General features: G+C 43.8%; 3 protein-coding genes across 3 annotated transcripts; 1 reads left to right on the forward strand and 2 right to left on the reverse strand.

Annotated features, from left to right (window-relative positions):
* Positions 1–1,949: 1,949 nt before the first annotated feature.
* On the reverse strand, positions 1,950–3,980 carry TRIVIDRAFT_222488 (uncharacterized protein; the record flags this gene model as incomplete). The annotated part of the gene is made up of 1 exon (XM_014100780.1): positions 1,950–3,980. The coding sequence occupies one exon, from the start codon at positions 3,978–3,980 to the stop codon at positions 1,950–1,952; it is 2,031 nt and encodes a 676-aa protein (XP_013956255.1).
* Positions 3,981–5,321: 1,341 nt separating this feature from the next.
* TRIVIDRAFT_93226 (uncharacterized protein) lies at positions 5,322–6,525 on the forward strand (the record flags this gene model as incomplete). Its single annotated transcript, XM_014100781.1, has 3 exons — positions 5,322–5,771; positions 5,848–6,020; positions 6,115–6,525. The coding sequence occupies 2 exons, from the start codon at positions 5,901–5,903 to the stop codon at positions 6,322–6,324; spliced, it is 330 nt and encodes a 109-aa protein (XP_013956256.1).
* A 227-nt stretch (positions 6,526–6,752) lies between these two features.
* On the reverse strand, positions 6,753–10,856 carry TRIVIDRAFT_222490 (uncharacterized protein; the record flags this gene model as incomplete). The annotated part of the gene is made up of 1 exon (XM_014100782.1): positions 6,753–10,856. The coding sequence occupies one exon, from the start codon at positions 10,854–10,856 to the stop codon at positions 6,753–6,755; it is 4,104 nt and encodes a 1,367-aa protein (XP_013956257.1).
* Positions 10,857–14,074: the final 3,218 nt, after the last annotated feature.

Below are 14,074 nucleotides of genomic sequence, written 5' to 3' on the forward strand. Positions count from 1 at the left end.
AAAAAAAAAATAAAAAAAAAAATAAAATAAAATAATAAAAAAAAATTATTTTTTTAATTATTTTTTTAATTATTAATTTAATTATTAATTTAATTATTATTATTAATTATTAAATATAGTTTTATAATTTATTTTTTTTTTATTATTTTTATTTTTTTTTTTATTATTTTTTTTTTTATTTTTTTTTTTTAATTATTATTTTTTATTTAATTAATTATTATAAATCTTTTATTTTTTTATATTTTTTTATATTAATAAAAAATATAATTATTATTTAAAATTAATTATTTTTTTTTTTAAACTTTTATTATTTTTATTTTAAATAAACTATTATTTTTTTATTAAATAAAATAAATTAATTAATAATAGTTTTTTTTTATTTTTTTTTATTTAATATTAAAAATTTACTATTAAATTATTAAAAGTTTACTGTAAACTTACTGTAGTTTTACTATAAGCTTATTATTTAACTTTATTATATTTTTAATTATATTATTAAAAATAATTAAAATAGTATTAAAATATTATTATAATAATACTTTTAATAAGTAAAATATAAAAAGGAAAAAAAAAAAAAATAATTAAGTCTATTAAAACTATAAAGCCGCCCTACTTAGACTTAACCCGATAGCGCTTATAGATGTATAGATAAAACTAAGGAAACCTTCTATAATGAAGCCTTGATATAGGAAGTTTAATTAGAAGAGACTTCGGTATAGGCAGGTTGACCAGACGTGAGAGAGCCAGGGAGCTAGGAAGCTAGGAAGAGAGGAAGCAAGGAAGGAACAGGCGGTCGTAACGTGTATATGAAGACAAGAGGAAGCCCAGGGAACCCAGGACCTCCCCTCCCCAGCGAGATCTCTTTGTACGTCCCTGATTATAGCTAGGCAGTTCGTTGAATACACTTACCACTGCACCCCGGCTCTGGACCCTCACAAAAGTATAGGCATTAAAGGAGTAGTCGGATATCTTAAAAGTCTGCTGGGAAGTGGAAACTTTATTCACTTACCAGAACAAAGCAGTATACGTACTTCAGATAGGATATATATACAATATAATATTCTTCACAACTATATTTCTTTAACTTTTCCCTAATATCCACCCATATGAAGGAAAAATACTATGCTAAGTAATTAGAGATATCTCAATTGATTAGAAAACACGTGAATTGAATTACAGCTTAGTATACGTTCCACTTAGATCCCACACAATAATACGTTTAGCTTAGATCCTCCTCCTAAGCAACAGTAATATGAGATAATTCGACCTCCTGTGATTTATCTTTCTGATCTAGTATATCTAAATCTGGCCCCTGTTCCCACTGCGAATACCGACGGCGGCCGCTGGCTGGTATACCGGTTTGACTGGCCTGCTGTGGTCCAGTAGCTGGCTCGACAGCAGGTTCGTTCCCGAACGGGCTGTAGAGATTTCTCGGCCGGCCCTTTGAAACCCCTGGTTGCGGGACCTTCATCTGAACGTATGGATCTAAATCGTCCTACGCAGCGATATTGGTGTAGATTAGAGTGATTCCTATACAGGGGGCATACCAGTCGCTTTTTCAAGTGCCAGAATGGGTGAACCTGGGTATATTTGGCATCTTGAGGTTATAGTGGATGTGGATTACGTCCGTTGGAAGTGGAAGTGGAAGTGGCTAAGTGGATATATACGATGTGGTTGGATTGTACTGTTGCTTAGGGGAACTCAATGTGGGGGCCCTGGGGCTGTGGATTCAACAGCAAGCTGTAGGTATGCTGGCTAATTTAATTGATACGGAAGATGGACTTTTTGTATGGAAAAAGGCTATTTTTAATGATCTGGAACCTACTTGCTATAACTGGTAGGTGGGCTGAAAATGGGGTGCCCGGAGTACGAAATGGGGGTGTGCTGCACACTACGTATAATTTTTAACGAGTTTTAATAGAACTTGTTGCGGAATAAGGGATAGGCTTCTACGAAAGCTTGTCGAGAAGAAATGACTCCTGCTCTTGGTAGTTATCCTTTGGCACTGGCCCTTTGGAAATTCTCTTGTTGAGCTTGAGCCTGTCTTCATATGCCTCTACCTCCGCTTCTCTTTTCTCAATATCTTCCTTCACTTGCTCGATCGCCTCTCGTAACACCTGAGCTCTCGCACCCTGAGCGGTTGTCTGCTCGTCCTTGTACTCCTTCAGCTTGATGGTGGATTCCTCCTCCTGTTGAATTGCCTCGTCCCTTTCCTCGACTAACTTTTGGCGCTTCTCTGGACCCCAGAACGCCATTTCGACAGTCTTGGCCACCCATACCTCCAGCAACCCTCCTCGATCAGCGAAGACGGCGTAGATGTCTCTCAGGTAAAGCACCTTAACTCGAGTAGTGACTTGTCTCCTAAATACTTGCAATTCCATGCCGGTTGGAGTAAGTTGATGTTGAGTCGCATAAGCCCAAATTCCTTCTAGGATTGCAGGACTGGATTCTGCCAAGATGGGAACCAGGAATTCGTTGACCATGCGGTCCAACTGGATAGAAGCTTGAATGTCTTGTAGACGAAGAGAGGCCGTTTTATTTTCAAGATACTCGTTGACTCTCCTGGCCATGCTCTCTTGGAATTGGATGATGGCTCCTTGACTCACAAGTCTGTCCCTGAAAGCCGTCTTTGTAATGCGCTGGAGTTCCTGCTGTAGGTCCTCATCCCAGTGGCCTGGATCGCCAAGACGTGGTTCTTCAATGAGTGGTGCGTAGTAACGTTCACCATTCGCGTCATACAGGCCTCCGGGCTGGTTCTGTTGCTCTAGAGGTCGTGTTTCGACATTTGCATCCTTTATCACAGCAAGCTGAAGCATTCTGAGAAATTCGCCGCTCTTGGCCGCCTTGCCCATCAAGTCGTACTTGGCCATGAAAGCATCGTCGACGTCGATTCGCTTCTTGGCAGCTGTAATTTGGAGCGCATTCCAGTGTTTGGCAGATTCCAACATTGCCTCCGCTCTCGTCTTGGCAAGGTCATCTTTGTACATGTACCAAGCCACCAAACGCGTGTTCAAGGGGCCCAAGGCTGTTCCTGTGATACAGCAGAAAGCTTTGGCAGCAAGGAAACCCCTCTCGGGCCTGTCTAGGATGGCGTCCAAGAACTTCCCGTGCGAATCATCAACGAAGGCTTGGACCTCGTCGTCTGTCTTTGGTAAGGCCTGCATGAACAAGTCGTATCGAGAGGCTCCGGCGATCCCGCTAGCCATCCACATCATGCTCGCCACGGCGTTGTTGATGGGCCCGAAGAACGGAACCGTTGTCTTGCCCTCGCCTTGGTTGAGGAATCGGATCTGACTTGTGCCGTCGCCTTCGTCCTGCCCGAGCAGCTGGAACATGTGGAGGGAGTACCCATCACGAAAAGTGTGCTTGTTCGTGGTTGAAACCCTCACACCCTGTCTCGTGCCGTCCAAAATCGTCTCCACGACTTTGATTGAATCCTGGAACAAGAGAATTCGAACACCTTTGGGGGGCATCTTGCCGCTCATGGCGTTTTTCAGGAGTCTTCGCTTGCCAGATTCTAGCACGTCCTCGTTGTCTCGGAGGAGAGCATAGTACTCATCGGTCGACAGCATCTTCTGTTCCAGTTTCGCATATAATGGGTCGTCCGGGAAGACGACACCGTTGAAGCCAGTGATGGAAAGGAGATACGAGGCGATGAGCACAGGGTCGTTGATTGCCCTATCCGCGTTCTTGCATTGGACGTTTCGCAAGAACAAATACTTGTGCAATCCCGATTGAGAGAACGATGAATAGACGGCTCTGTCACTGCTTAGGTACTTGAGCAGATTGTGCTTGGTGACGACATCGCCCCATTTCTTCTTCAAGCCGAGGTTGGCTGGATCTGCAACGAGGTGGACGTGCGCATCTACGACTTCAGGGTCTACACATGCAGTACTGTAGACAAAGTCCTGGTTCACGGCCTTTGTAGCTGCCGCTGAGCATAGCCTGTAGGCGAAATTGAGGTATTCGGCGACAGCCATGTTGCCTGATGTTCTTTTGGAAAGTGCAAGAGAAAGGCTGGGATGAAAAGTCGTACCCAGGAATTGATGATCTTGATCCTTGCAACGACCTATCGCCGTGAAATATCCTGAGATGGGAGACGTTCGAGACAATTTCTAGACCGGCATTGCGAGGCTACTACAGCCCCCCGGATGTATGTTGCTACAAGTTTGGGCCTGGTGGCTGCTGGTTGTTCGAGGCTACTCGTAGCATGCTGAAGACCCCACGGGAACTGCTCAGCTGGGATACTGGACTGGACACGTGTACAAAGGCGGCTCCAGCCTGGTCTGGCCATGGCTAGAACAATAAATCTATCACCAGATTGGAGTATTGGCCGTGTCTCGTTCGAGCTGAAGGCATCAATATCTGGTCGATACGAGGGGGAGACGGAAGGCCAAGAGGGGCGTGGTTGTATCGACACTCTGTTTCCAGATCGCCGTAGCCGATCCATGAACGCCACTAATTAACCCGTACCCGAATCTATTGCAGTCGATTCCTACTCTCGGCTGGGGGTCGCCCTCCTTTGTAATTGTATTACGTATTACGGCCATTTTCAGCTCTTTTACCAATACAGGGCCAACTTAGAAATACCGCTAATTTAATAGGAGAGGTAAGACCTATAACTTAGGGGGTAGGACCTATAATTTAAGGCATAGGATCCATAAATTATCTAAGCAAGGCCTGGAAAACTACTCAGGATCCCCCCCCTTAAAATATTTTATCTTTAGATAATTCCTTTTCTAAAAGTTTTTATCCTTTTTAACAAGTTAAAATCAATAAAAAACTAACAATAAAAAAGCTTAGGAGAATAGTTATAGAAAGAATTTTAAAAATATAATTATATTAAATTACTTTTATCTTTAAGAGATTTATATTTATGTGGGTTGAATTTAGCTGAATTTCCAGTTACAGCGGGTCGCGATCGTTCTATTTCAAGAGGGTGGCTGTAAAATCCGACCCCTACTCTCGGCAAGGAGTGCTGCGGGGGCGCGCCCAATAGTGCGAGCCGTGCCACCGCAACGGCGATAGTGTGAGGTCAGCCAGCCACGCCAAGCGCGTTAGTCCATCATGATGGCCACTTGATTACTCCGTGTAAAATATTCCAATTTATTATCCCTGCTAATTACTTGTTAGAAATAAAAAGAACTTCTTTTGTAGGTTTATTTCCATGAAATATTTACGAGTTTATGTATAATGAACTAATGAACACTAACTTGATGAGGGAACTAACTCGATAGTAGATCACATTACATGATGGTCTGATAGTTGAGTATAAAACCTCATCACCCATGTAGAAGTGTAAACTGATCGGCCCTTTCAATCTCCAAGATTTTATCCATTGTGCTACCTCATCATGTCTAGCCCTGTAACCGATCAACCCGCCACCTCCGAGGCGCCGACAGTGACGGCGCCGGAGACTCAAGCCAAGCCTTCCAGCGACCCCGCGGCCACGGAGACTCAAGCCAAGCCTTCCAGAGGCCCCGCGTCCACAGAGACTCAAGTCAAGCCTCCCAGCGGCCCCGCGGCCACGGAGCCAAATCTTGAGACCGCCGTTCTGGAAGGGTTCAAACCCTCCAAGCTCAAGGAAGGATCCGATCCTGTGCTGGACAGGGTCGATCTCAGCCTATTGATCGTCAATCCCGACGACGATTGCTCTTTCGACGTGAACTACGCCAGAACTTACCCCGTACTCATCAAGTGGCAGGAGGGTATTTTCCTCGCCAATAAGAGCGACACTTACTATGTGATTGGATTCACGAACAAGACAAAGGGTTAGTTGCTGTTGTTCCTCAACATTGCCAGCACCTCGGCAACGGGCAGAATCGAGACATTGACACGTCGATATAGAAACCAAGCCTAAGGGGTACTTGTTTGTAGCCCAAGATAAGATAGAAACGTTTATGACAGCCCACCCCCTGGGTAATTTCAAAGTAACCAACGAATTCCTGTACGGCCAGAGCAACCAAGACGGCAATGGCCGCTTCCTCGTGCTCCACGATCCCAAGAGGAAGGTCTACCAGGTACGCTAGGGCCCATGATTCGTGTGCATCGAGAGGACGATGCGAAGGCCCATGCGAGGAGATGATTGTCTAACCAACTATCAACCTACTATAGATTCGATTTCTCGAAGGACTGCTCTCTTGGGTCGACACCGCCGCCGAGACGTTGGGTGAAATCAAGAAGATGCCCAAACAAGTAATCGACGCGCTCAAACTGGTGGGATCGTTTGCGCCACTATTTGGCCAGGAGCTGAAAAAGATTTCCGATGCCAGAAAAGCCACGCCAGCCCCAGCTCCCCCCACCCAAAAGCCGACTCAGAAGTAAATGGGATGTGAGATGATCTAGATCTAGTGAGGGTCGGAGGAAGTTAGGACGTTTCTTGCATTTCTTGCAATCGATTATGGAATGGCAATGAGTATGGAGCTGTGCCGAGGCTATGACTCCTGTGACAGCTCTTCAAGCATGAATTCTCGCGATATATAAATTAAATAAAATCCGCTTTGCCACGCGTGAAATTGGCATTGTGTTTTGCCTCTCCTGTGGTGATTATGGATAGGGATATACGGAGATTCGGGACCAGCGGGATCGGTCAAAAAGGCCCATAAGACTTCACTCGTAATAGTGTGCATAGTCTCCGTAGTTGGAATCTCTAGATTACTTCATCTACCATATTGCTGTGGCGGCAGGGACCATTGAGTTCTGTAATTGCCTCGCATTACAGCCGAATACCAAACGTTGCCCAACCTGATCACTTACTGTAGAGACTTTCTCACCTGCATGTACCCATCGATAGCTGTATACGGGCCCGGACTCAACTTGAGTCCCTGCGGAACCTGGTCGACAGCCAATGGCATAAAGATTGTCTCTAGGCCCGCATCCTTGCCCTCTTCACCATTACCTTCTTGCCCCCCCTTCTTCGTCTTCTCTACTGCATATGGCTGCAGCCAGGCCCAGTCCACACCGGGCGCGATATGCAGCCGCACGTCAGACTTCACGGGGGTCACCTCGTCCCATCGATCCGTCAGGCGATTCCGCACGTCCAGCGGGGGCACGTCGCCCTGAATGACCAGGGGGCCGAGGTGGAAAAACGCCGTCATCTTGCGGAACGCCTCCTCCCACACCCACGGCAGGAGGCGCAGGGCCTTGGGGGGCAGCACGCCGCTGAAAGCGTGCACCGCGCGGAACGGGTCGATAACGGCGCCGACGACGGACAGGTTGCGCGAAAAGGCCGCCTCGTATGCCTCGACGGCGAGGTCGGCGCCGCCGCCGCGGGGAATGTCGTCGAGCGGCGATGCCCACGTCGGCTCGAGGCCGAGATAGTGCTCCGGGGTGATTTCCCGCCGGCGGTCGCCGGGGCCCTGCGGGCGCGACACGTACGACGTGTTCAGGGTGTCGAGGTCGTAGAAATCACCGGCGACCGCGGCGTCCTCATCGCGGCGTTTAAAATAACCAATCAAGCCGTCGAACAAGCGACCCTTGTCACCAAGCTTGACGGGGAATGAGTACCTAGTAGTGTGCTCGTACTGGTCGAGAAGGGTCTGATCAGAGTCCTTGACCTCGTGGAATGCGGACAGGTTGTTGAGTTCTTCGTGGGCGAGCTCAATGGACCAGGCGGCATTGACGAGGGCAAGAGGTCGCCCGATGATTGACTGAATGGTTTCAGAGTATGCTTCGGGCGCGGCAGGTGTGTTTCTCGACGCCTCCTCGATCATGTTGACGAAGCCTCGCATGTACTCGGGGTCTCGCAGCTTGTCGATGAGCTTGTTGAGCTGTGCCGTGCCCGGGGAGGCGGCCTGGCGAGCGGCGTCGTCCGCAGACGGGGCGAATGGCAGCCAGTTGTCCGAAGCAAGGGTGCCGGCGGGGCCACCGAAGCGGATCTCGCGGTAAAAGGCACCGTCGGGCTGGAACAGCTGCAGGCCGTTGTTGGGAAAGTTGACGACGAGCCAGCCCCAGACGGGATTCTCCTCCTCGCGCAGGCGGTTGACGACCGCCCTGCCCCCGGGTCCGTCGTGGATTTCAACAAAATCGGCGTTCAGGCGGGCTAGCTGGTTGATGCGCGGCGGCAGCTGGACAAACTCGCAGAGGCCCGATGGCGCCCTCTTCACCGTGTTGGCGACGAGGGGTTCGCCGTGCACGGCCTGGGGTCGCAGTCGCTCGCTGATGCACGGGTAAAGCGGCGCGGCGTCCTCGGGAGACATGCCCTGGTCGATGGCGTGGATGACTTGGCCGAACTTGTCGATGATGTTGAGCTTGACCAATCGCAGCTGCCCATGCGTTGCCGGATGGAAAACGCTGGAGCCCCGTGGCACCAAGACCGAGGTGCCGTATGGTGTTAGGGTTGTCGCGTCGCCAATGAAATGCAGCATGTCGGCCGTGAATCCGGCGCCCGCGCCCGCCCTGAGTGCGTCGGCAATGACTCTTTTTCCGTCGGCTAGGCGGACGGACGGCTTGACGTGGCTGCCCTGGAACCTGGTGGTTAGGTGGTCCACGAAGCCACTGAGCGGCGCCGACAGGAATGCGAGCTGGTTGAACCAGGCCTCGAGCTCGGTCCGCTTTTCCTTTGGGAGGGTTGCTTCCAGGGTCGAGCTCGGGGTGTCGGCCAGCAGCTGAGATATGATCTCACGGAGGGAGACAACGGGCTGGGGCAGCAGCAGATTCCGGCCCGAAATGAGGCGCCTGCCACTTTGAAGGGCGACCGTCGCGAGGTCGACGTCCTCCTTGATCTGGTACGACAGTCTTTCCACCGAAGATCTGGACGATGTGCTCTCCTGAAGCTCCCAGTGCTCCAAGGGGATGTGGATGTACTCGGCCTCCCACTCCACAAACAGAGGAAACCAAGGCTGCGTTGAATTCCATCTGTCCCTCCAGGGCGAGGGGGAACCATTGGGTTTGGTCGGGAGCTGGTCGTGGTAAAGGGGCATTACTTTGGTGGCCCGGGCGCCGCCGCTATTGCCGCCAGCTCGTGGATTCAGAGCTATGAATTCAGCAAGGAGGCATCCTACAGCAAGAGACAGATGGCTTGGCAGCCGTGCCTTTGCCAGCGAGGCCAACGGTTCCATGGCCGGGGGTATGTTGGCAGAATCTGCACCCTCCATCTCCACGCTTCCAATGGCCTGTGAGGGCAGCCGAACTTGGGTGGGATTCAGGAAATCGTGCTCCCACCCGGTCGGGACTCCGCCGATCAGCAGGGTCGGATCGAGGGGCTTGACAAACGGGGCCTTGGCGCCGCTCTTTGTCCCCGGGAGCCCCTCCCTAAGACCGCCGTCCGATTGCATGGAAGCAACAACTCGTTCGATTGTCTCGTCCAGATCCTGAGCCCGCGCTTGCAGATCCTGGGCGGCCTGCCGAATCTGCTCCGCCTTGGCTGCCCCGTTGTGATCGCTCAGGTATCTCCACCAGAGCGAGAACATGTCCCACTGCATTTCCTGCCTCTGACGCGAGGCAGAATCGAGTAGGGCCTGGGCCTTGTTGAGCTCTTTCAACTTGACAATGTTGGCAGCTCTCTGCGCCCTCTTCCTGGCCTCTTCCTCTCGGCTGATGCCGCCGCTCGGAGCCGAACTGTCGCCGGCGGCCAAGTGGTATTCGGTTCCACCATCGGAGCTCATGTAGAGGGTGCTGCTGAGGAGGTCTTCGGCCCGTCTCTGTGACTCCACGCCGTCATCCGTGGAGTGGAGCAGAAACTGAATGGCGTCAACGCTCGCCTCGGCACGCTCGATCCTCGCCTTGTCCATGGACTTGTAGCCGTCAAAGTAGGCCATGAGCGCGTCGATGGGCGTGGTGCCGAGCGAGATGGGAATTTGCTCGTTGAGCTTGCGGCCGTACTCGTCGGCAGGCACATTTCGCGGTTTCTGGGATATATCCCACTCGACGTCGTACATGGCACCGTGACAGAGGACGCGAGTGCTACCAGCTGGGCCGTTAAGCCAATCCTGCACGTCATCAATGTGGCCGTCAGCTAGGGCCATGGAGAGCGCGCGGAGTCGGTCCTTGCGGGAAGCGCCATGGTCGCCGACGGCGAATGGGTCCTGGCCCTCCTGGGCGTGCCAGCCAATGACGAAGTAGCTCGCATTCGCCTTGGTCAGCTTTTGCTTGCCATCGTCGAAGACCAGGGGGTCGATCATGCTGAAGACGTTGGAGTTGTGTGGCTGGTAATCGGGAAACAGCTGGTTCGAGCTGTCAAAAACGCTCACTCTGGTGCGCGGCGCGTTGAGATCTTCCTCCCAGGACCGGAGAGACGTTTTCTTGCCAATAAACACCTCGGCCTGGTCGCCAATGGCCCCCCCCGCGGCATTCACTTCGGCCGACACAAAAGGTGAGACGTCAACCTCCATGTCATCCTGTTCGGTGAGGTCCTGGTACAAGTCGCGTTTGCGGTCGCTCTCGACCACCCACGAGTCGAATTCGTCCGCGACGGCCCCTTTTGGCTCGACGGTCGCAAGATCGAGCTGCCTGACGACAAGCCACCGCGTCGGCACCAGTTGCTGCTTGCTCATATCTTGACGAAACTCGCCTGCCTCCTGAGTGGTGGCGGCGAGACGGTAGACACGCGGCAGCGTCCAGTGAAGATAGACGCCCAGGCGGTTGTTGCGCCGACTCGCAGTCCGCAAATCAGTAACCCGCGGATTCCTCTCCGCCGGCGACGCTGCGTGCAAGTCGACATGGTTGAGCACATCGTTCTGGAGATAGAAATCGTCCAGGCGGAGGAACGTGTAGTTTGGCTGGGTAATGGGCGCGATCTTGGCGTCAAATGCCCCGCCGTTGCACACGGCTTCGTTGAGCACGAAGGCGTCGAGCTTCACAGGAAGCAGTACGACATCACTGCATGGTGCCGTGGTGTGTACTGGATTGGAAGTCATCTCTTATATCCACGAAGGGGTCCAACAGATCGGCCTCGACGTTCCACGGTGCGCTATGTCAGGTGGCTTGCTTTCTCTCTAAAGAGCAGAACGAAGCGGAACACGATTATGGTCGACAACTCTCGGGCACCTCGCCATCTATCCCATCAATTGCCTCCTGCAAGGTCCTATGCCAATCCGCGTCGAGGCTCAACGCAGAACCGAGAGTAATTTCTCCCGGGCGAGCAGAACAAACCCTGCATCATCAGCTGCCGTTCACCCATACGCGGACAGGGTACTGGCGGCATCTCGAACGCAAGCCGGGGTTTCTTGGCTGCATTCCCGCCTGCGAGCGACATGGTCTAGCCGAGGGCCGTGGCTCAGCTGCCAAACGCACTGCTCTCCTTCCCAATTTGGACATGATGGGGAGCAATGCATGCCGCCAAGGTTGGGGGGTGAAGGCAAGGGACCAGGGTAAGCATGCATGTTCCCGAAAAAGGGTGGCTTGCCGGAGTCAGTACTCAGTAGAGTGCCCCACCACAACTTCGCCACCCCCCCAAGGTCGGCACGTTATAGAAGATATAATAACTTTAACACCATAAAGTTATTATCGTTATATTAAAACTAATTTTTATTATATTATATTAAAATTACTATTATAAAAAGCATAAAGATTAATAAAAAAACTTTAATTATAAAAGCCCTTTATTATATTTATAATAGTACTTTAATTACTAAAATAAACTAATTTATTAAAATTCTTTAATTAATATTATAAAACTAACTTTAAGGTTATTAAATAATTTAGGAAGTTAAAGTTAATACTTAAAAATTATTACCTATATAAAAAAAATATTAATTAGTTAAATTTTAATTAAAAAAACTACTAAATATTCTTTAATAAAGCAGTAAGTTTAAGCCTTTATTTAATTTATTATTATTATTAATAGTAAAAATAGATTTATTAATTTTAATTAAGTAAACTGCTTTTTTTAATAATATAAAAAAAATAAGTTTAAAGTAAATAGATTTTTTAAAGCTGCTTAAATTATTAATATTAATAAAAAAATACTTTAAACCTTCTATAGTTATTTAAATAATTAAATTAAATTTAAAAATATTAATATAATAAAATTATTTAATTTTAATAAAATTAATATTATAAAAAGTAAAACTTTTTTTAATAAAATATTTAAAATAAGCTTAATAAAAAAAACTATAATTATAAAAAGTAATTTTTTTAAATAGTTAATAGTTTTAAAATATATAAATATTATTAACTATTATTTTATTTTTTATATTATATTAATTAAAATTAATTTTTTAAAGTAATAGTTTTTAAAGAATTTTTTTAATTACGCTTATAATTATAGCTTAATTAATTAATTTAACAGCTAAATTATTTTTTAAATAATTTAAAAAAGTTTTTTTATTAAAAATTTATAATTTTTAATACTTTTTTATTTTTAATAATATTAAAATATATATTTTAATTAAATTTATATATATAGTTTAATTAAATTATATATAGCTTTTTTATTTTTTTTTATATATTTTATATATAATATAATTATTAAATATAAATATTTTTTTACTATTAAAGACTTTCTTTTATTAATAAATGTAAAACTTTACTTTATTTAATATATTAACGCTAATTTAAAAGTAAAAGTTTATTTAAGCTTATTAAAAAACTAATAAAAAAGTATTTATAATTAAAAATATTAAAGTTAATTTTTAAATTATTAAAATTTATTTTATAAATATAAAAAAACTATTTTAATATATTATTTAATTTAATATTATTATTTTAAAAACATTTTAATAATAATAATTTATAATATTAAAATTTAAATAAAAAAACTATAATTACTTTTAATATATATTAAAAAATAACTATAATATTAATTTATAATTTAATATATTATATTAAACCTTTAATTTAGTTAATTAAAGGTTTTATATAATTATAAAAAAAGTTAATAAAAAATTAATTAAAAAAATATAATAATTATAATTTTAAAAAAGAAAAATAATTATCTAAAAACTAAAGTTTAATTAAAGCAGCTAGTTAACTGTAAAGTTATTAATTTTAATTTTAATAATACTTTTTTATTAATTTTAGCTATTATTAAAGTTAAGTTTAAAGTATAATAAACTGTTAATATATATAAAGCTAAATATAGTTTTTATTTAAAAAAAAAAGCCTTTAAAATAACTTAAATAAATTAAAAAAAGATAATAAATAAATTTTAATTTTAGTTTTTTTAATAAAATAATTTTTTATAAAAAAATATAATGTTAAAGTTTATCGTTGGAAATTATAAAACCTACTGATTTTAGGGGGGTAGTAAAGTTATAATGGGGCACTTTATGTCTTTTCCAAACAACACACCCAGGGATAGCAGCGGTTGGGGCAGCTCACTTAACTAGTGCAGTTCTAGTATATCCCTTTAAATGCAGTAAAGTGCAGTTTATATACTTTACTAAGATTATAACTAATTAAACCGCCGGAAATAAAAAGTATATTAATTACCAGCTAAAATTAACCTATAATATAAATCCCAGTAATTTAGCTAAATATAAATAGCTATATTACACTTATCGTAACCCATTACCATTATAAATACTTTATAATTAAAGCTATTTCCACTTATTTCTACAAAAGGTCTTTAAAACCTTATTAAACTAACTTAAAAGCCTTAGCAAACAGTACACTGAGCCTGTTTTTTCTAATTAATATAATTATATTATAAAATAAATATAAATTTATTACTAGCTTAAAATCTTTAATAGTTTAACTTTAATTTACTATATATTTTATAAATATTATTAATAAAACGCTATTGCTACTTAACTTAATTAATATAGCACTGTTAACTTAACTACTTATATAGTTAAAAAAAATAACTATTAATAAATATAACTTTTAATAAAAAAAACTATAAAATTAACTATTAATTACTTTATTAAAAATAATAATTATAGCTTAAATAACTTTAAAGTTAATTATTTATATTTATAGTATTTATATTATTATTAAAATTAATTATAATAAATAGCTAAATTATTATTTTTTTATTTTTTTTACTAAAAGCTTTTTTTATTAATTAAGCCTACAGTTATATTATATTTAGTTTTTATTATATATATTATTAAATTTTATTTTTAAAATAAATAATTAATAAAAATAAAATTAATATATTATTTTTTTAAATTATTTAATTAATTATTTTATT

This window comes from Trichoderma virens (genome assembly GCF_000170995.1).
Source record: "Trichoderma virens Gv29-8 chromosome Unknown TRIVIscaffold_36, whole genome shotgun sequence".
NCBI lineage: Eukaryota > Fungi > Ascomycota > Sordariomycetes > Hypocreales > Hypocreaceae > Trichoderma > Trichoderma virens.